At 47.8% G+C, this 20,899-nt stretch overlaps 1 protein-coding gene across 1 annotated transcript; it reads right to left on the bottom strand.

The window, feature by feature from the left end:
- Positions 1-15,201: 15,201 nt before the first annotated feature.
- On the bottom strand, positions 15,202-20,271 carry NKX6-1 (NK6 homeobox 1). Its single transcript, XM_021702428.1, has 3 exons — positions 19,605-20,271; positions 17,710-17,882; positions 15,202-15,459 (listed from the first exon to the last, which is right to left on the bottom strand). The coding sequence occupies exons 1-3, from the start codon at positions 20,269-20,271 to the stop codon at positions 15,202-15,204; spliced, it is 1,098 nt and encodes a 365-aa protein (XP_021558103.1).
- Positions 20,272-20,899: the final 628 nt, after the last annotated feature.

Here is a 20,899-nt window from a genome sequence, read left to right as displayed (position 1 = left end):
TGCATTATTCATTGGGTACATTTGTCAGAACATGCATGTGTATAAAGAACTAATGATCCATATTAAATTAATGGTGCTATAAAAAAGAAAAATACTCCATACAAGCAGCTATGTCAGAAACTACAGACTTTGATAAACCATAGAAAGGACCTAATCAGATGAAGCATTGGACTGTTCTGTCTCCAAAATTACATTTCTAGAAATGTACTTGTACACAATGTTGGTTTTATTAAAACAAATTAATTCAGTCATTAAGGAATCATAAGGCAAGTGTCTCATAAGTCAGGACCTCCAGTGTAACAAATTGATTAAATGACTGTGTAATAGTCTCTTTAAACAAATCTAGTGTAACAAGTTAATAGATCTGCTCAATTACCATGCTGGGGTGATGAGGATGTGGGCGACTCTCTCATTAAATCTGGGAGATAGTTCTTAGTTTTTTCCCCTTTTCTCTCTATTTTTCTGTGAGGGCTGTGTTGTGTTTTGGATTTGAGGTTTATTTTTAGGCCTCTGGAAATTGATTGTTCCAATGGCAATTAAAAATTAAAAGAAAAAAACTGAATTTGATGCTGCTGACTTCTCCAGTGGATTTGTCAGCTGCTGTTTCAGATCCATGTCCGCCCACCTTGCGCTTTCTCCACCTCAAACCTGGGCGTTGGCTGAAGGGATGCGGGGCACCACTGCCGCCCCCACTCTGTCCTCGGTACGTAAAATAGCAAAGTCCCTCCGGCATCAGCCTAGCGCTTTCCCTGGTTTAGCAAAATTTATAGCAAAGCGCTCTAACCAGGAAACGCGCGGCCGGGGGAGGGGTGGGGGGACGGGGGGCGGGGCGAGAGAAAGGGGTGGAGCCGGCGGAGGGGCACCTTCGTTTCTTCTCAGTCGAAACTGAAAGGAGATGTTCTTATAATTTAGCCAGGAATTATTTTCAATAGAAAGTTTTTCCCCAGGCTTCTACACACGAGGGGGAAATTTGCCAGCAAGTCCCCGGGCCTTCTTGGGCCTCCTTTGCTCCTTCTCAATCTTGTGACTGGGAGGAAAGAGCATCTCAGAAAGTACTCGAGGTGGGGTGGGGCTCCCGGTGCGGTTAGTTTGGACCAAGAAGTAGCCTCGTTGGGGGCAATGAAGAGAGCGAGAGAGGGAGAGAGAGCGAGAAGGCGAGAGAGATTTGGGGAGGGAGAGAATGGTTTCAGCCATAAACCCTACACTGACATTTCTTTCTGGTGAATGTTGAAATCCTTGTGCCAAAAGATGGAGGCCAGGTACGGAGGAGCCCTGGAAGCTTTTCCTCTCCTAACTCTGAGGATATCTCTCCGGGGCTGGTTCTGGGGTTGGGACAGGGCAAAGTAACCTCGAGCCTTTTGCCTTTTCCGAGGTATGGGTGCCCATGACACCCTTTCGCCAAAAGCCCTGGGAGAAAAAAATCTATTACCCCACTGCCATTTTGTTAAGTGTTTGCTCCTGCGATGTGACCCTGCCACTTTATCTGTTGGTTTTTATTTTCTGAGTGCATGTTGCCCATATGTTACTCTAATAGTTGCTATAATTCTTGAGCAATGGAGCTCGTATTTTACGGGGCTGAATTAAAAAGAATGCACTTTAATAAAAACCTGAGCAATACACTAATGGCCTGACATTGATGTATTTGCATAGAAATGAATTATACGGGCCTGCTTGACACGACTTTTAATAAATGATTGAGGAGGTTATTATAGGGATGCACTTTGGTGTGTGTTAACAGGTTATTTTAGTGCATCCGTAGCCAAAACTGAGAGCAATACAGTCCCGCATACAGTTGCAGGGCACTTTTTTGTCTTATATCTTATGACATTTATTGGGACCAATCCGTCCCCATATTACGGTCGCAAACTACATTTTATTAACAGTTCGTAATGTTCAATGTGAATGGAATCGGGGGAAATGAAAAAAGGAAAATGAAGCCGCCCCTTTCCCCATATACCCCTCACCCACATTAGCCAATAATGAGCGTTTGATACCAGGAGCCCCCACTTCGGAAGTTACAGAGGGCTGGCTACGCTCACCTAGAACACCGCAGGAAAAGCGGCGGCTCTCCCCGGAACCGCAAGGAGAACTGCTGCCGAGCAGAGGCGATGAGAAACCACCAAGCGAGAAACTGTCGGTGGATGTGGATGATTCAGGAAATGATCCTCCCAGCTTTGTGGGCACATGGACCGACTCATGACAGTCTTTCTGAGCCCAGAGATCCAAGAGCTCAGACACTCTTTAGATAAGGCACCCAAGAGAATATATTCAAATACCTGCTTGCATGTGCGTCCTTTTGTCCTGTTTAAATTTGTTTTCATCGTGTGCGTACTATCTAGTAAAATATAAGCAGACAGTGTAAAACTTATTTGTAACTGAAGGCGGCCCTGCCTTTCCTCCTTGTCTTTGAAGAGACTGCTCGAACGCGCTCGCTCGCGGGGTTTCCGAGCGGGGCACGGGGGGTTAGTGCTCTGCGCCCACAGTGCCCCGCCACCGCGCCGCGCCCTTCCACCCGCACCGGGTCCGCACGCTCGCGACCAGGGGCGCGGGTGCAAACCTTCACCTCGAGCGGACGAGGACGGGGGAGGAGGAGAGGTCCCCACCCGCAGCCTAGCGGGTGGTGGAATAAGAACAAAGGGCCAAGGTGGGTAGCATAGGATCTGAGAAACGGCGGAACACCCCCACCTCGCGCATTTCGGGCGGTGTCGCCACGCCCTGCGGCTTGGGGTACCTGCGGTCTCGAAAATCATTTGCGACCGGCAGGGGCCCTCTCCCCTGGCGCCTCGCTGGGGTGGGGTGCGTCCCGCAGCGCCGCACCCGCCGCCACGGCTTCCAGCCTCTGCCCGAACAGATGTTTTCGTCCCTCGCGGAGATTTGTACCGGATGTTCGGGACAGCTGGTAGACGGCGCAGGCAACCTGTAACCTGTGTCTGTTCTAGAACATACCTGGTGGGAGCTGTGAGGGGAGGGAGATGGAGGCAGGAATGATGAGAAGAAATCGGTGTGTGTGTATGTATGTGTGAAGATAGATGTACACACGTGTGCACACACTTTAAATATATCGTTTAATAGCGTTTCTAAAATGGTGAGGTCCAGCATAGCTGTGGTGGCCTTTATGGTTTTGTCGTAAAGCCAAGCAAGGGAGAGAGAAGACAGAAAACTACTCCGCGGAAGCGAGAACAGGGCGTCTCGGTGCCGAGGAGCTCGGGGAAGAGGGCCCACACTTGTCTACAAATTGCAGGACCCGCCCCGGGCTGGAGCTCAGTGACCCCAGGAGGCCCAAAAAAGCCGACCATTTCCCTGCGCGGGGGGCAGGAAAGGCGCAGACGGCGCTGGGGGTTCAAACCTGGGACGCTCGGCCTCTGTGGGGACAGCCTGGGCCGGGATCCGAAGCGCCGGAACAAACAGCCCAGCCGGCAGGGGGCGCGCCCTGGGCTCGGTGGGCTGACGTGCGGGCTTCCAAGGTCAGGCTTCCGAGGCTCAGCGCCCTCTTCCACGCTGGGGCTAAAAACCCGAGGTGGGAACAAACGCGGGAGCTGCCTATGATCCGCTCTGCCCTGGACACCCTGGTTTGGTTTCTCTATGAAGCCGCGCCGTCAAGTGCCTGGCAGGAATGGGGTCCGTCCTGGGGAAGGCAGTATCAAGGGCTGATAGTACCAGAGGACTTTTAGGGAGTCCCCAGGGGGGCTGCTCAAACCCTCTCTTTTCAGCGGGAAGGCCGTCCTGGGGGAGGGTCCCCAACTGATTGAGCACACCTGGCGAGAACAAGTGGAGCCCACAGGCCCCCGCAGGCGTGTGCCCAGCGAGCAGGGTTGAGGGGTCCGGGCTCAATAAGGAATTTGCCGAAGGCAGAACCAGGACCAGAAAGGGAAATACGGTGTCTGCCACTTCCGAATTCTCTCGAATTTCCCGCGCCTGTGATCCCCAAAAGAGAGAAGGTGGTAGGAAGTGTCTGGAGCTGTATGGAAATGAGTTCCCTGAGACCCGCTGTCCAGTGACTGGATTTTAGCTCAATCCAAACCGCAGAGAAGAGAACACGAGAAGAGGGGGTGTATAAAATAAGGGGCAGTTCGATGGCGGAAGGCAGCGGCCACGGGTGCCCTTTCTGGCTCAAGGGGGGGGATCTTCTGGAAGGATCCAGAATCTGCAGCGCCTGTTCCTCTGCGTGTAGGCATGCACTTCCTGGGCAAGTGGGATGTGCAAAGCAAGTGTCTTCAGAGGCACCACCCTCTGAGCTTAAAGGTGTCAATAAACAAACTAGAGAAGCAAACCCATTCAGGGGACCCTAACTGCCAATGTCCCGGCATGATCCACGTAGTGAGTACCACCATTAAACCCCACCTGCAGACACGCTCTTGCCCTCTTGCCTCCCTTTCCAGTCGTGGACTCAGGAACCCAGAGTGTGCAAATCAGAAAGACAGGAGAGGACCCAGCTTGAGCCTGTGCATAGGATTCCCCTGTGGGGAGCCGCTTTCAGAGCAAATGGCGTGACACAGGCAAACAGCGTTTTTTAAGCTGTCTTCCCATTTACTCAAGACGAATTCTGATTCAAAGGGAGCCTCAGCCCCTTAAACTCCGCATCTTTTCTTTCCAGGCCCTTTTTGAACCGGATGGACCCCGGGAGGTCCGGGCCTTTAGGCCCTGGGGGGGGGGGGGCCCTCCCCCTCCCCTCACCTGGAAGGAAAGTGTAGGGAGGCCTGGGCCAGACATTCGGGGAGATTACTGCAGCCCCAGCCCATAGATGGGACCGCTGAGCACATTCCAGACTTTACCCTTCGGAACAGATGTCCCAGTCTGGGAAGTCTTTCCTCGCCAGATATGGCCCTTTCCGCCCTAGTGAAGCCAAGTGTCCTCATCCTCTGCTAGTATACAGACCGGCTCTTTAAAGAGTGCCTTATTTGTGCCAGTGTCAGGTGAAAGGTGGGATGCAGGAAACAGCTCCTTGAAAGGGAAGCAGGTCTTCTGCCCAGCTGAATAGAATGAGGTGAAGTAAGAGAGCCCAGACTTCAGCTGTAGAACTGAAACCTGAGAACCGTGCTGCCACTCCCCAGGTAAAGGACGTCCAGATTTGAAGGGAGCGAAGGCACCACACAGGGCTTTTCTAGGCTGCCCAGGCCTCTAGGGGACAGTGAGGGGGCTGTTGCTCTCATCAGCTACACAGAAAATGTACTGAAAAAAAGGAGTTGAACGATGAAGCCCTTAAAAGTGAAGAATGCGAACCCCTTTTCGGAGGGGGTGGGGATAGGGAACTGTTGAGTGGCAGGTATTGCTCGTTGTATAGTCTTATTTAAAAGACCTGAGGTCTGGACTTATTTCTCCTCCTCCTTGGACCCTAAATTTGTTCATGACCTGGGGGGGGGGGATTTTTTTTAAACCTTCCCCTTGGAAACAGAAGTGGTCATTGGAAGTTGGCTTTCAATACAAAGGCTAATTGGGAAGAGTAAACAAAAAACCAGGAGCTCCTAATTTCCCTTTCTAGGGGAAAGGAAAGGGAGTGAGCTAAAGAAAACAGCCTAAATTGTAACCTTGGCCAATAGGGTAAGAGAAAGTTGACTCCAGCCGCACCATCACCTAACTGCCCCAAGTTCTGCTTCAGGCTTCTTAGCCCTCACACAGCCTCTAAGAATCAGTTCACCACAAAAGGGGCTCTAAAGACGCCAAGGTCTCCACAGTGCATCCAGAATTTTCAGGTACTGAGATGGGCATGAGACAGACAGACAGATGGAGAAGGTGGTCAAAAGAAATGCTTCCAACTCTTAGAGAGAGGGAAGCCTAGTTAAAATATGTAGGAGTTAGTTGTATTAATTTATATCATCCTAAATTTTTGTCTCAGGGAAAATATTGCTGAAAATCTAAGTTTGGTATTACTCTCTGATGGGATCAGTGAAAGAGACATGAATCTCAACTGCAAAGTGTATTTTAAATGGCCAATCAGTCCTCCTCTTATTTATTGCTCTATGCATTATTTTAACCCATGTGCCTTGGAAAGTGACATACATTTCTACAAATGTTGATTGTCCTGAAGATTTTATTTTTAAGTAACTGTTGTGAGCTGAATAATGAATGTATTATAATACCCTTTCTTGATCTTCCATTTTTCCCAAGGGAAAATCTTCGCATTGAACTCACCCATGTGGTACTTAAGCTGTGCGTGCTTATTTTTACAGCAATTTGTCAGATATTTACATATATACTCACAGCTAAAAGAGACTCCTGATAGTTTGGAGATCATTTCTCTGCTTCCAGGCTGGGAGAACAGAAAGGGTTACCTTACAGGTCTATCATTTTCTTTAAAATCTTCAAGAGAAAAACAAAACGAAACAAAACCCTGCACAAGAATGCAAAGTTCCCTGTGGCTTCATTGTGTGGGTGTTTATGTGTGTGTGCTCAGGCAGGAGTGCAGACACTCAAGAAATGTTCCTTGAACACCCTCTTTGTGCCAGGCAATGTCCTGGGGATACAACAGTAGGCAAGGACTGTATAGTCCTGTGCCCTTACAGTCTGACTATTCTGGGTTTCAGTTTTCCAAGAGGTAGTACAGTTACAGCTCTTCCAAACTGTCACCCACTCTGGTCTTTCACGTCTCTCGGAGGCACATTCTTCCCCTGGGTGAAATGGCACTGCACTATACTGTAGAGAAGGAGAAGAGGGAGAGGAGAAGAAGGGAGAGGGGAGGAGGAAGAGGAAGAAGGAGAGGAAGAAGAAAAGGGGAGAGAGAAGGTAAGAGGGAGGGAGGAAGGGTGGTGGGCAGACTGTCCACCTGGAAGCCATCATGATCTCCAGGTAGAGCATGGGTCCCTGGCTGATATAGTCATCTTAAGGGTGCTGAAAGCAAGGTCCCCGAAGTCATCCACTTCTGCCTTACTTTCTGTCTCATGGAAGTTAATGACAATGTGCTGATTTCATATTTGCCCTTGCAGTCCCTTTTCTCTGTAATTGCTTTTAACGGAATACCTAGACAGGCACCAGGATGGCTTCTTACACCAGAGGCAATGAAGCCCGAGTCTTCAACTGTACCTTCAGTTTTTATTGTTCCCCTGGTGCACTGATTTCTCTCTGCTGCTCTGTTGCCAAGGGTGTGCAGAAGTCAAGTAGGCAAGCAGGGAAGAGGAACTTTGTGCCCATCAACTTCAAGTGGCAAATAATGTCCAAGCAACCTGGAATGAGCAAGGTCTACAGGAGCTTTCTTCTGAATCAAGAGCTCTCCTGACTTTAGGGCCAGGCATGGTGGGGGAGGTTTCCTTTGTTTTTCTAGGGGCCTGCTGCCTCTCTTCCTTAGCCCCAAGTAACCAGCAGCAGCTTCACTCACTCCCTCTCTCTACTGCCTTCTCCCAACCTGGACTGTCTTGGAAAGAGTCATGTCCCTAGTTCTCAAAGGAAAGGTAAAGGGGACAATTCAAAATCCTCAGTCCTAACTTGAAATCCAGGGTCCCTTCTCTTCTTTGCACCTTTTTTTCTTTTCCTGAGCTCCCCAACCCCCCTGGGTTTCCCAGCATCCAACCAGTCTGAGTAAAGTTGAAAGTGTATCTGGGCCATGTTCCATGGGGAGAGAAATAATACTGCCTTGCAAAGCCAGATTCAGGCTTTTTCATGCCTGAGATTCCTTTATGGGAAACAACAGTATGACATGTTTAACCAAACTATACATCTTTATTACAGGACAGTCATCACCTCTTACATTTATGTGCTACTTTATGAAGCCCTTTTGCTTTTGCAACTTTGTGAGGTAGTAATTTTTTTTTACTTTTTTTATTAACATATAATGTATTATTTGTTTCAGAGGTACAGGTCTGTGATTCATCAGTGTTACACAATACACAGCGCTCACCATAGCACATACCCTCCCCAGTGTCTATCACCCAGCCTCTCCATCCCTCCCACCCCCCTCCCCTCCAGCAACCCTCAGTTTGTTTCCTGAGGTTAAGAGTTTCTTAACTGTTTGTCTCCCTCTCTGGTTTCCTCTTGTTTCATTTTTTGTGAGGTAGTAATTATTATTAAGATGATTTTATAGATAAGGAAATGGAAGCTTATTTAAGTAAAGTGACTTTTTGGGGTCAAGTTACCATCAAGAAATAGAAACCAGCAATAGGGCTCAAGTTTTTCGACCCTGATGAAGTTACCCAAAGGCTTCTTTCATACCACATGGGGTCATTCTGGTGGCATTTTCAAATGAATTTAAGTAATCATGAAAGATGCCTTCCTCAAGAGTCTGTCTTCAATACAGTATTCTTTATTCAGAGAACAGATATAGGTCTGTTAGATACTGTATTAGTTATCTATGCTATATAACAACTTATCCTCAAATGTAATGGCTTAAAACAATAAACATTGATTATCTCACAGAGTGGGTAAGGAATTGTGAAGAGCCTAGATGGGTGATTCTGCCTTGGGGCTCATAAGATGGCAGAGAAGATGCTGGCCAAGACTGCAGTCATGTGAAGGCTTGACTGGGCTGGAGGACCAGCTTCCAGAGTTTGTTTATACTCCTTGCAGATTAGGACTGATTGTTGGCAGAGGCCTCAGTTCCCCACCAAGTGGACCCCCCCATAGGGCTGCTTGAGTGTCCTCACTACGTGGCCGCTGACTTCTCCCAGAGTGAGTGTTAGAGAGAGAGAGAGAGAGAGGAGGGAGCCATAATGCCTTTATGACCCAGTCACACACCATCACTTCTGCTGTACTCTGTTCATTAAAGTCATTAAATACAGCCACACTCAAGAAGAGGGGGATTAGGCTCCACCTTTAAAAGGAAGGAACATCAAACAATTTTTAGAAATATTTGGAAACCACTACCAGCAGTTAGCCTTTAAGTTTCACATAAAAAGAAAATACCCCTTGCTTACTTCTCATCCCACTTTCACTTTTCATAACCTTTCCTCAGTTAAGTAGTTATCCTACACAAGACAGTAAGGTCCAAGCTAGGAGCATCCAGAGACTGGGCTTTTCATGATGATCATGATAGTGGTGATAATGGCTAAGAATTCCATAGCTTACTATTTGCTGAGCACTGTCCCAAGAACTTCTATATATTAATCCATTTACTTCCCCTAACAATGTTATAGATTAGATACAGTGATCTCCATCTTACAGATGAGAAAACTGAGGCATAGAGAGGTAGAGTCATTTGACCAAGATCACACAACCAGTCAGTGATAGAACTGCAATTCAGATCAAATAATCTGGCTTCACAGTCCTACTCTCAACCACTATGTGATCTGATTGTGGCAATGGTAGAACATCTCTCAGACCCTCTCATTCACTTGGGACCATCTGGATTTGGGAGAAAATTAGGCAAACCCTTACAAACCAAGTAAGGGGCTCAAAGAGGAAAGAAGAAAAATCCAGTGGGGGTGGGGGGAGAGCAGAGAGAAGAGGTTTACAAAATTCTTTTCAAGAGCTGAGCCACAAAAATAAATAAATAAATAAATAAATAAATAAATAAATAAATAAATAAATAAATAGAGCTGAGCCATAGCCTCAAGCATAAGAACCAAAGCTACCCATGATGACTAGAGGAATTACTACAACCATGGACCCATGGAGAAGGCTCAGATTGGAGGCATGAAAACTTGGATGCCTTTATTTGAAGGTGGTTAGACCGTCTGGTAATAAAGTTAGTAGATTTTTTCAGCAACCTTGCCTTCTGTGATCTATACAAGCACATTGGTCCCAAACAATTTCCTGGTGATTAATAGTTTTTTCATAACTTTTGCATATCCAAAAATAAAACTATATTACAGAGGTGTGCTGGTTTTCTTTCTTAATTTGATATATCTTTCTCCCTTGTAATAACCAAATATATTTGATAATTATATTTTCACTTTTCCTTTGGCTTTACCAAGATAGATAGAAGCAATAACATTAGAGAAGTGGTAGGGCTCCTCTATAAAGATAATGCTCACTTTCAGTTCTGTAGAAAAAAACTCTTTCTCTCCCTAGAATGAGGAATGGATCCATCCTTGAATATATCTTCATTCAAACTAGCTTTTAGTATTCAAAATACACGAAAATAGAAGCTCTGGATGAGGCTTCTGTTTCAGAATCCTGGCCAGGCTCCAATAGATATTAAACACCACAGAGACATCATGCTCTACTTTTTCAAGTCTTCAAGTGTGGTATTCAAAGAACACGTTTTGTTGGGGCCAGAAAACAAGGGATGCATATCTAGACATTTCATCTTTGGGGTCAATGATCTGCTGGATGAAAGAGGAAGAGCAGAGAGTGAACTGAGGCTCTCAGACAAACTTTCCAGTTTGTGGAGCAACCCCAAGCCAATCTATGGAATGCTGAAGGCCAGAATTCGGGAAAATAGCCCGTCCCTTTGTCATCCCCTCACACCATTGCTCTGCTCCGTAGTCATACTTTACATTAACAGTGGGGAGGTGTTGTACGACTGTGTTTTCTGCAGATCTGAAAAGGGGCTATGTTAGGAAGAATGTATTTCTCTGTGAAGCTTGCTGTCTTAAATACTGCAGAACAAAATACAGACTTTCCTGTCAAAAAAGGAAGTGTACTGAGGAACTGGCTTTTTTAAAAGTCATACTGAGGAGGGGAGAAGAGCATTTGTGCACGTATCTGTGCGTGTGGTAGAAGCGAGGAAGTTTAGTGCGGAGAAAGCTGTTCAAATTAGGTTAAAATAGAGTTTACAGATGAAATCTGCTTACCTCTGTTGTTATTACATGATCGTATTATCAATGATTAACAAAGGAGCCACTGTCTCTTTAAACTATTCAGTGCTAGGAGTTCCCAAGTGGAATTTCACCTCTCCAGTGTGTATGTGTGTGTGTGTGTGTGTCCACTGATGACCAGCTTACAGGACAAAACAGTGTGGATCTAGCCAAGTTTATGCTGGTCTAATAACATACTCATGTATATGACATTAGGCTCCAAAAGGTTTCAAATGCACCCTCAGACTCTGTTGCCTAGCACATTATTTCCAAGAAGAGCTGGCCTCCAGTCCAAACTGCCTGCACACTAAGCAATGATGAAATGCACATCTTTCCAGAAAAGAATGAGTGGTTTTCAGTTTCCCTCTTTCCACTGTCTCCCAAGGAGTGAAAGGAAAAGTGGATTAAAGTGCTCACAAACTTGGAAAGCCACTCACTATACCACAGCTTCTGGGAAAGAAGGCATAGAGCTCTAAGTTACAGAATCCTCTGAATGTGAACTGAAGAGTTTAGCCACCAATGGAGAACTGAGCTTGGGCTTTGGAGACTAGGAAAATAACTTTGTAGAAGCTGGGAATTATAAATGCTGTTGGGACATCTGAGAGACCCATATAGGGCCCTTCCCTTCCATTCCGTGTCTCTCACCCAACCTCACTGACTCTCTTTTCAGAAAAAGAAACAGACACACACATTATAAAACAAAAATGAAAAAGCAGTTTTACCCTTCCTTTCACAAAAATCCTTGTTTTTCTCATTTCTCATGTTTCCATGTCGACATTTTGTTGCCTGCAAGCATTTTTAAAAGTAGAGGTTGACTGCAGGGGGAAATGGGTGATGGTGGTCAAAGGTAGAAAACATCTGGTGATGTGATGGTGACTATAGTTAACAATATTGTATATTTCAAAGATGTTAAGAAAGTAGATCTTAAAAATTTTCATCACACGGAAGAAAACTGCAACTATGTGAGGTGATGGATGTTAATTGGACTTATTATGGTGATCATTTCACAATATATACATATATCAAATCACATTGTATCTTAAATGGATACAATGTTATATGCCAATTATATCTCAATAAAAGTGGGAACATTTTAAAAATAAAAGTAGTCCATCAGGTCACTTGCTGTTACTTTGTTTTTAAATCATGACCCCTTTAGCTGTAATGACTGGGTGGCAGCCTTAATCAGATGTTTATGGCTGGTTAATGCCATAAAAATTTCGAGCCCAAATGGAAAATGATTCTTACTCTGCTGTGCTTGAGGTGTTTCCTCAGCTTCCCCACCATGCTAGCTCTTTAAAAAAAATTCTTGTTGCACATACACAGAACCAAATCAAACCAACCAGTATAGCGGAACACCTAAGTAAAGTGTCCCCCCACCCACTTATCCCTCATTCCCGGTTTTATGGGGCCAGTAGCAACTGGTGGCCAGCTGGAATCCTGGGTGGAAGTAAATTAACTGGAAACGTCAAGTCACTGTTGCAGTCAACTGGAAAAAAGGAAAGAATGCCAGAGAGCCCAACGCAACTCAGAGCACTTTCCTGCAAGCAGGAAGACCTTCGCGTAATTGCCTGTAGGGCGGAGGCCAGGCCACCAACTCCCATTTCTCAGATGCTCTCAATGTAAAGGCGAAGAGCTCGAGGGAACGCTTCCTAAAGGAATTGAAAGAGGTCTTTCCGCATTTCTAACTTGAAATAAATACTGTAACCCTATTTGCTTCTTGAGAGAAAGCTTCGGTCTTGGTTCCAAGTTTCTATGATTGATACTACTATATTACTATTACTACTACTAACAACAACAATAACAGTTGTTATTATTATATTCCAAGAATAGCATTTCTAATTATCTTGTGAATTTTTGTTTTCTTAGGAAGAAGGAATAACTAAAAAGTTGCTTGGCTTTTCAAGGCAAAAAAAGGTTAAAAAAAGTAGTTAATAAAGTAGATAGGACACTTTCACTTGTTGCAAATTAACAAATAATAAAGTGCAGATAATAGACTTTCCACAACACCCCCTCCCCAGATTCTTTCATAAAAAGAGAGAGAGGGAGGAAGAGAGGAAGGGAAGGAGGAAGGGAGGGAGGAAGAAAGGAAAGGAGGGAGGGAGGAAGGAAATTCTTATTATTTATAGCTAAGACTCAAATTTCATCACTCCAGCACAGCAAAACCTCTTTTGAAATAGCTGCCACTCTATAGGACACACACCTCAGTCTTGCTAAGAATGCTAAAATTCAGAAGTTTAAAACTTATTGGGAACTTCACAAACTAGAGAAAAGAAATAGGGCAGATTTGCATCCTTTCCATTACACCATGCCATCAGGAATATATTCTATAATAATTTCCTTCAGGCAATCACATTCCCAGTTTTCACAGTTTGTTTTTTTTAATTATTTTCAAGGGAACAAAACAGACCCACACTTTCTTTATCTAACGCTAGCCTGAAGAATCTACTGAATTCTATTGATTTTTCTCTCTTTGAACACAAGCTCATTAACCTGAAACACTAAGGGGATAACTGTATTTCACCAAGCCTATAACTGAGTGTCTGAAAACAAAAAGATCCCAAGACAGTGATACAGCCCTCTCCCTAGGTAGGATTCCTTTTTCTTCCCCCTGCAAATTTAGCTGCAGAAGCTGTGACATTGATTCCATAACCCTAAAGACTTTCGCATCAGTTAGAAGAAGCTTTCTTTAAATTCATCCTTTATTGTAATGGTTAGCAAAATCAAGGTTCCTGTCTTTCCAACAACTTCTACATTCTTACAAGCTACAGAGTGTGGGTAAATGTTAGCATCAAATAGCAGGGCTGCTGCGCCAGCAAGCTCCTCAGCCTCCTCTCAGCTAAGCGAGCTAGGGCTCCACCAAGGAGCTACCTTGGATATATGGAAATGAGGCCTTCCCAAAACCCTCCAGGGACTTTTTCGAAAAGAAAAAAGCGATCAGGAGAAAATTAGACAACACAGACATCAGAAGCAGCCTGTTAGACACGTCTCTTCAAGAAGCCCCACGAGTGGGGCTACATTTCTTTTATCTTCCTAATCCAAGAGAATGAGAGATGTGACCCCACTCTTAAATAAATAAATAAATAAATAAATAAATAAATAAATAAATAGCAGCTATCTTTACCCAAGGAACCAATATAATAATTCTGTGGTCTTGACTTTTGAGATCTCTGGTGAGATCAGATGATCTCTACCCTTCCATTCAAGGCAACAGACGTCTTCAAACTGTTTTTTAATTTGATTTATCCTTTGAAACAGAAAGTGCATTACATTTAACTGGTCTTGCAAAGGGGGGTTCTCTTCTCTTTACAAACCGAATTCCTTATATAAATTAATAAATGTTAAAGATGCTAATATATCACCATTATTAGCTTAAAAAAGAAAACAATATACATAGTCTATAGTATTCTTATGATACAAAACACTTCAAATTCAATTACAGCAACTAAATGAATTTTTATGTTTCTGACCCAGAGCAGTTGTAACAATTCCCACCATCTACTTTAACACGCATTTTATCAGAAAGGAATTAAATTAAATACAAGCTATTGTAGCCCCTCCCTCCCCAATACTCTCTTTAAATCACTAATAAATAGCAACAAACGACTGTGCAATTTCTGAGAGGGACGGAGAGGCAGGTCTGAGGCCTTCCCTGGTTCCATGTCTTCTACTTCGAGTCCTGGAGGCGGCAGCGGGACGCCTGGCTAGGGGGTGGTCAGGGACGAGCAACAAGGGACAAAGGGAAAAGTGAGACTGAACAAATCCAAACCCGGCGAGGAGCGGGGTTGGAGAACATTCTTGTCTCGCTTCTCAAATTAAGTTCCAAATAAAAGGGAAACGTGTGGTTTGAGTAGTTCTTAAAGGGGGGGAGGGGGCAGAGTGAAGGAAGAAGGAGGGCCATCTTTTTATACCAAATTCAAAAAAGCATTTTACATTTTAAATATTCACAATAAAGTAACTTCTAGTCAGTGTGACTCACGATTTATTTACAAAGAGCCTTCAACAGGTTGCTTTAGTCGGCACAGCAGTTTGTGGGGGGAGAAGCGCCCGCTCTCCTCCCATCTGTGGCGGTGGCCCGCCCGCGTGGCTCCGAGGTCCCTGCGGTGGGTGTGGAGCCTTCAAGAACACCTCTCCGCGCCCCGCCCCGGCCGGCTGCGGGGGCGCAGGCGGGAGGGGGCGGTGCGGGGACCGCGGCAGCTCGCGCCGGGGGGACGGGTCTAGGGGACCGAGCGGGGCCAGGAGGGTGGCCCAGCTGCGAGTTTCGGTTGCCTTATCTATGCAGTGCATTTCGAGGTCTTTTCTGCCTTCTGATCAACCCCCGAGTCTCTCTCTCGCTCTCTCTTCCCCGACCCCCTCAACTTCCAGGTTAAAAAAATAGATATGTACATCTCAGAAAATAGCAAAGGGCCCCGGCGGTTGGGGCCGGGTCCTCCGGGGCCCCGAGGGGCGGGCAGGCGGGGCGCGCGCGGTCCCCGGGGCGGAGGCCCGAGGCCGGAGGCCCGGCAGCCGCCGGGGGGTGGGGGGGGGCGGCGGGCGCTCAGGACGAGCTCTCGTTCTCGGACGCGTGCAGCAGGAGGCCGCCGCCGCCGCTGCTGGACTTGTGCTTCTTCAGCAGCTGCGTGATTTTCTCGTCGTCCGAGTTGGGGTCCAGAGGCTTGTTGTAGTCGTCGTCCTCCTCCTCGTTCTCCGAAGCCCCCTTGAGCCGCTCGGTCTCCGAATCCTGCTTCTTCTTGGCCGTGGCCATCTCGGCCGCGTGCTTCTTCCTCCACTTGGTCCGGCGGTTCTGGAACCAGACCTGAGCGCCAAGAAAGGGGAGGAGAGGGGAGCCAGCGGGGACAGGAATTGAAGGCGAGCGGATCCAGGCAAGGCTGCCTCTCCCAGACCCCCTGGTCGCTCCAACGGGCGGGCCCCTGACGGCCTGCCACCCTCCCTCAGAGACCTTCCTTGTTCGGGCCGTCAAAGTCTGTCTCCAACGCCCCAGCTTCCTCCGAGTATCCGGCACCGACAAACTGACTGCCGTTGCCATAGCGATAGTAACACAAGAGTACAGACGTTGTCAGTGAGCTATCTCTAAGAAGAGAAAAAACTTGGAAACTTAAAATAAGTTTCCCTAAAAATGAGCCCGCTTTCCTACTTTGTAGTTTGAAGTAGAAAACTTCTCACCTTCCTACGTTTGCCTCATAATGACTGTGATTTTATTTGTTATTTACTTTCTTAGATTAAGACTTTGAAACAACTTGAAGTGTACTTGCTTCTTAGTGTGATTTGTGGGGGAAAGTACGGCATTTACCCCAATTACCTCTGTTCTCCTTTTCATTTTTGGATATTTGTCTGTTTCACGGATCTCAAGTCTGAATCCACACAAACATGGTAGGTAAACACTCCCCTCCCCATTTACACTTGTAATGTACCATGTAAAGTTAAAAAAAAAGAAAAAAGAAAAAGATTTGCTAAAACAGAAACCTCAAATCACTAATAATAATCAACATAAATGCTTGAAAATATTGAATAGGTTAGCTAAAATCATCACAGTAGTTTGTGTGTGAGTCTTTCTCTGTTGTTTTTCATAAAACCAAAAATCAAGCTGAAATTTTCATTAGTTATTTTTTAAAGTGAAATTTTGCCAATTACATTATTTCCCACTGTTAGCATGTCTAGTCTTTCAAATATTATTTTAATATTGTTCTTCTCTAAGACATTTATTTTATATAACATATTTTAAGCTATTCACGATGTTTGACACTGTGCTTGATACACATAATTTAACCTAAAGCATCAGCAATAAGCAAACAATTTCCCAAAGATATTATCCTCTTTTTATGCTACTCATCCATTTTCTCATCCGTTATGTATTTTATCTAGAGAATCAGAATTGTTAAGAAAGTGATTTTTATTTTCCTTATACAGCTATAATAATTCACTTTTATCCACACAGACATATTTACGGTGACAAATGAAGACTTCCAGATTACTGTGGTAGGCTCTGTACCAACCACTGCAAAAATAATTTTAACTGTGATGGTATTCTGATGGTCACAAACAAAATCACTCCTGAAATGCATTTTATGATGCTTGCCCCAGGGGAAATACACTCTAACCAGCAGACGTGGCTAACAGTTATTCCTACTTAATTTAAGGAGCAACAAGATTACTAACGAAAACAGACTTACACTCCTTCCCCTCCAAAAACACCCAAATATAATAAACTGAAGAAGAGACACAAAAAAGAATACTGGAAATACTGGAAACCATTAGATTTAATTTACCTACTGGTTCAATCCTTTTATTTTTCAGGGAAAGATTTCTCAAATTTGATTCCCTGGAAATATACTATACAACTCAATTATAAGCTAAGTGACATTTTAATTATAAACTGTTGTCACAAACAGTAAAATATCATACATCTGTTGATGAACTTAAACAGAATTCTTTCGTAATACAGTAATAATCTTGTCAATTCATTTGGAAAATTGCTATTCCAAAGTTTTGGTCCTCAGGTAAACTAAAAGCGGATTCATGTCCTGCTAAGTTGGATCCTGTGGACTTTTTTTTTTTTAACCTACAAGTTAATTTAGTAGCACTATAAGGCTGATCTACATCGGGAAATTATATAACTAGCGGAGCTTCAATTGACAAACAAAAGCTTGAATATCCTTACAGATTGAATAAATAGAAGCTATCTAACTGGCGTGATCTATTCTAAGGGCTGATATTTCGGTCATGCTTTTATTCTCCAATAATGGCGAGTTCCCCCAGCACATGCTGCTATCTAGATTAACCTAATTTCAAAGGCGGGGGCTTGATTCCTTTTGTTCATCAACAGTTTGCCCGCCTCGAGACCCCAGGGCCTTTGTAACCCCCACTCCCACCCCCTTCGCTGATTTCATCTTCTCCCCAGGCTCCTAAGATCCGCACCCCGGAGCGGCTGTTTGTTAGAGGGTTGTGTGTGTGTGCGCGCGCGCGTGCCCTTGTGTGTGCGTGTGTGTGCGCGCGCGCGCGCTGGGGATTGGGAGACCATCCCTCGAGGTTTGTAAGGTCTACTCACCTTGACCTGACTCTCCGTCATCCCCAGCGAGTAGGCCAAGCGAGCCCTCTCGGGCCCCGCCAAGTATTTCGTTTGTTCGAAAGTCTTCTCCAGAGCGAAGATCTGCTGGCCAGAAAACGTGGGTCTCGTGTGTTTTCTCTTCCCGTCTTTGTCCAACAAAATGGATCCTTGATCTGCGAGAACAGATAAACAAGGGAAGGGGAAAAACAATCGGTTACAAGCGGCTCCACTGAACAGAAACAAACTCAAAACACGATGTTTTTTGGAAAGCTTATTCCGCGGCAGACATCAAAAGTGTCTGGCGCTTCCAGTCCCACCGCGCGCCTCCCTTGGCCTTTTTACGCCCACCTGTTTTTAAAAGCCGGGTGTGTTTGGAGCAGCAGTAAATAACCTTCTGCCGAACACAGACGTCAAACAGTGAGGGAGCGCATTGCTCAAGTTTGCCGGGGCCGAATCACCAGGCCCCAGTAAATTGAGGAATGCCGGGAAAAGGCCCCTCTCGCCTCCCAGTCCAGTCAGTGCTTGCTCGGCCCCGGAGACTTTGCTTGAGGATGACTAGGTTTTTTTTTTCTTCCCCCCCTTTTTTTTTCCTTTCCTTGAACGCTTTCTTAACCTGTGTCCGCACAACAAAGGGCGCCTTGTTTTTTGCACACAAGAGAGCTAAATCGCCCCCAAGTCTAACGCCTCTGCGGCCGAGGGGGAGGGGGTGCCGCCTTTGTTGGCGGTCCCTACATGGCCATCAAAACGAACACAATAGCGTCTCCCCGACACCCTCACCCGCCCGGGGCCGCCCTCCATCCGGAGGCTTCCCAAAGGAGCCTCGACTTAGCTCCCGCAACTTCCCTTAGTTACTGCCGCTCAGCCACACGAAAGAGGCCTGGAGACTCGGGGGACTCAGTCAAGAGCAAAGAACGGAACAAGAGAAAGACCTGGGCTGAGCCTCGAACTCCACTTGGAAGATTAGGAGCCTCCGCGGCGGTGGCCAACTACCCAGAAAATTGGACGGATCGCGGGGCAACTCAGTTGGTTTCAAGCAAGGTCTTGGTGGGATGTGCATATTCCCCGGTCCTTCTGTCGCCACCTCGTTCTTCCTCTGGTTCATTTTCATGTTAGGATGTTGAGGGCCACGGTGCTTCTCAAAATTCCCAGGTCCAGGATGTCCCGGCCCTTCGCCACCCCCACACCCCTTTCCCGGGGCCGAGGCAGGTGGGAAAGTGAGAGCCCAGCGGAGGGGAGTGGCCCGAAGTGACTGAGCTCGCTCCTGCGGCTGCCGCGGGCCTGTCTTCAATGGGCTCACCCGGCCCGACTGTACTGGGGGGAGGGGGGGAGCTCCTCGAAGGCGAAGAGGTTAGGTAGGGACACCCTGGGCCGAGACGTACATGCAAATACACGCACTCGGGCGGGGGTTGTGGAGGGCTTGCCGCTGTCGTGCCCCACCAGTTCGCAGGGAGACCAGTTAGGCTGGCGTAGGTAGAGTGGGGCCCTCGCCGACAGTCGGGAGCCAGGAAAGAAGGGGTGTAGCCGGGGTCTCAATGGCCTCTCCTGCCCTTCCCACCTCTTTAACCCAGGCAGGGCCTGAGATTGTCGTCAGGCTGCTCCAGAGTAGCCGAGGCCTCGGGTGAGACACACGCCTAGCACCGCGTTGTTTTCAACGCGGACTCATGCACACCCGCTCCTCGAGGCATGCCCAAGACTTGGAGAGCGGGGGGGGGCCCTTGGACGCAAGCTCAGGGAAGCCAGAGTCCCTCAATGAATGCCCTGGCAGAGCCCAAATCTTGCGATTCTGGCGCTGCCAACCTACTGGGGAGCCAAGAGGGTGCACGGATCTCCATGCACACCAGGGGCTATGACCCGAGAGTGGGCAGAACACGCACAACTCAGGCGATCGTACTCACGAGGAGTGCAGGCCAGGCGGGCGTCCCTCCAGGGTGGGCTCTGCATAACTCCTGGCCAGAAGATGGGCGTCCGGCCGGGCAGCTCGGCCAGCGGCTTGGGGTACCGACCTACGGCGGCCACGGCCGCTGCGCTGGGGCTGAAGTAGAGCCCAGGCGGCGGCGGCGGCGGACTCAGGCTGCTGAAGCGGGGCAGGCCAGCCAGCAGCCCCGCTGGGGATGAGGCGGCGGCTGCAGCGGCCGCGGCCGCCGCGGCAGCTGCCGAAGCGGAGGAAGCGGAGGTGGACGAGGAAGAGGAGGAGGAACCCGAGGGCGAGGCGGAGGGCAGGGCGGCCCCTGAGGCCACGGGCATGGAGGGCCGGCTCAGGATGTCGTTGATGCCGTGGGGGGTGGCGGCTGAGAGCTGCTGTGGGGGGCTGCCCAGGGATGAGAGCCCCCCCGCGGTCGGGGGCTTCAGGCTGCCTGGGTTGTGGGCGCCCAAAGGCGGGGAGGGCGACGACGAGGAGGATGAGGAGGACGAGGAGGAGGGGGGGCCAGCGGGCAACGGGGGGTACGCCGCGGGGTACAACGGGGTCTTCATTTCGGCCATGCTGTGCAGGGCAGCCAGGGGCGGGCTGCTGAGCAGGAACGCGCTCTGCCGGGTGCCCTCCATCGCCCCCACCGCTAACATCCCACGGCCAGGCCGGAGCCCGCAGCCACTCAGTGAGGGCGCCGGCCGGTGCCCCGGTGGGGCTCAGGAGAGCGAGGAGTGCCGAGGGCGCGAGCGAGGAGTAGCTCCGCGCTCCCAGAGGCGACCTGCCAACTGGGCCGAGAACGCCGCCGCCGAGAGTTGCTCTCGAAGCTGCGCAGCAGAAATGTCCAAACACGCCACTGGAGAGGCGGTGGCTCGCCGAGATCAGTGGGCGTCCGGGCGGGTTTGGCTGTCCTTTCGCTCCTAGAGTCGTGGACTCAATCTCGGTCTCTTCTCTCTCTTCACTTTTCCTCGCCTCTCAATGTGCGCTACTTCTCATCTCCCCGGGAGAAATAAGCAAAGCAAAACCCAGGCCGGCCCCAGAGTTTGCAACAAAGTTAAGAGTCACCGAATCTCCACTTCGATGTTGGCGTATAGGGACTGGCTCGCTTTCTTTGGGGAGGTTTAAAGGACTCCAGGTTCCGCCGGACGCGCTCCTCTAATCTTACTTGACTGCCCTGTTCTTTCGCCGCGAGGCTGATTCGCACTCGGCGCTCGCTGCTCCCGGGGAGAGAGAGAGCGCATCCAGCCCGCGGGAGGATTTCGCCTCTGGGCGGGCTTCCTCCGC

This window comes from Neomonachus schauinslandi, chromosome 2 (assembly GCF_002201575.2).
Source record: "Neomonachus schauinslandi chromosome 2, ASM220157v2, whole genome shotgun sequence".
Lineage (NCBI taxonomy): Eukaryota > Metazoa > Chordata > Mammalia > Carnivora > Phocidae > Neomonachus > Neomonachus schauinslandi.
This window is presented reverse-complemented; position numbering and strand designations above follow the sequence as displayed.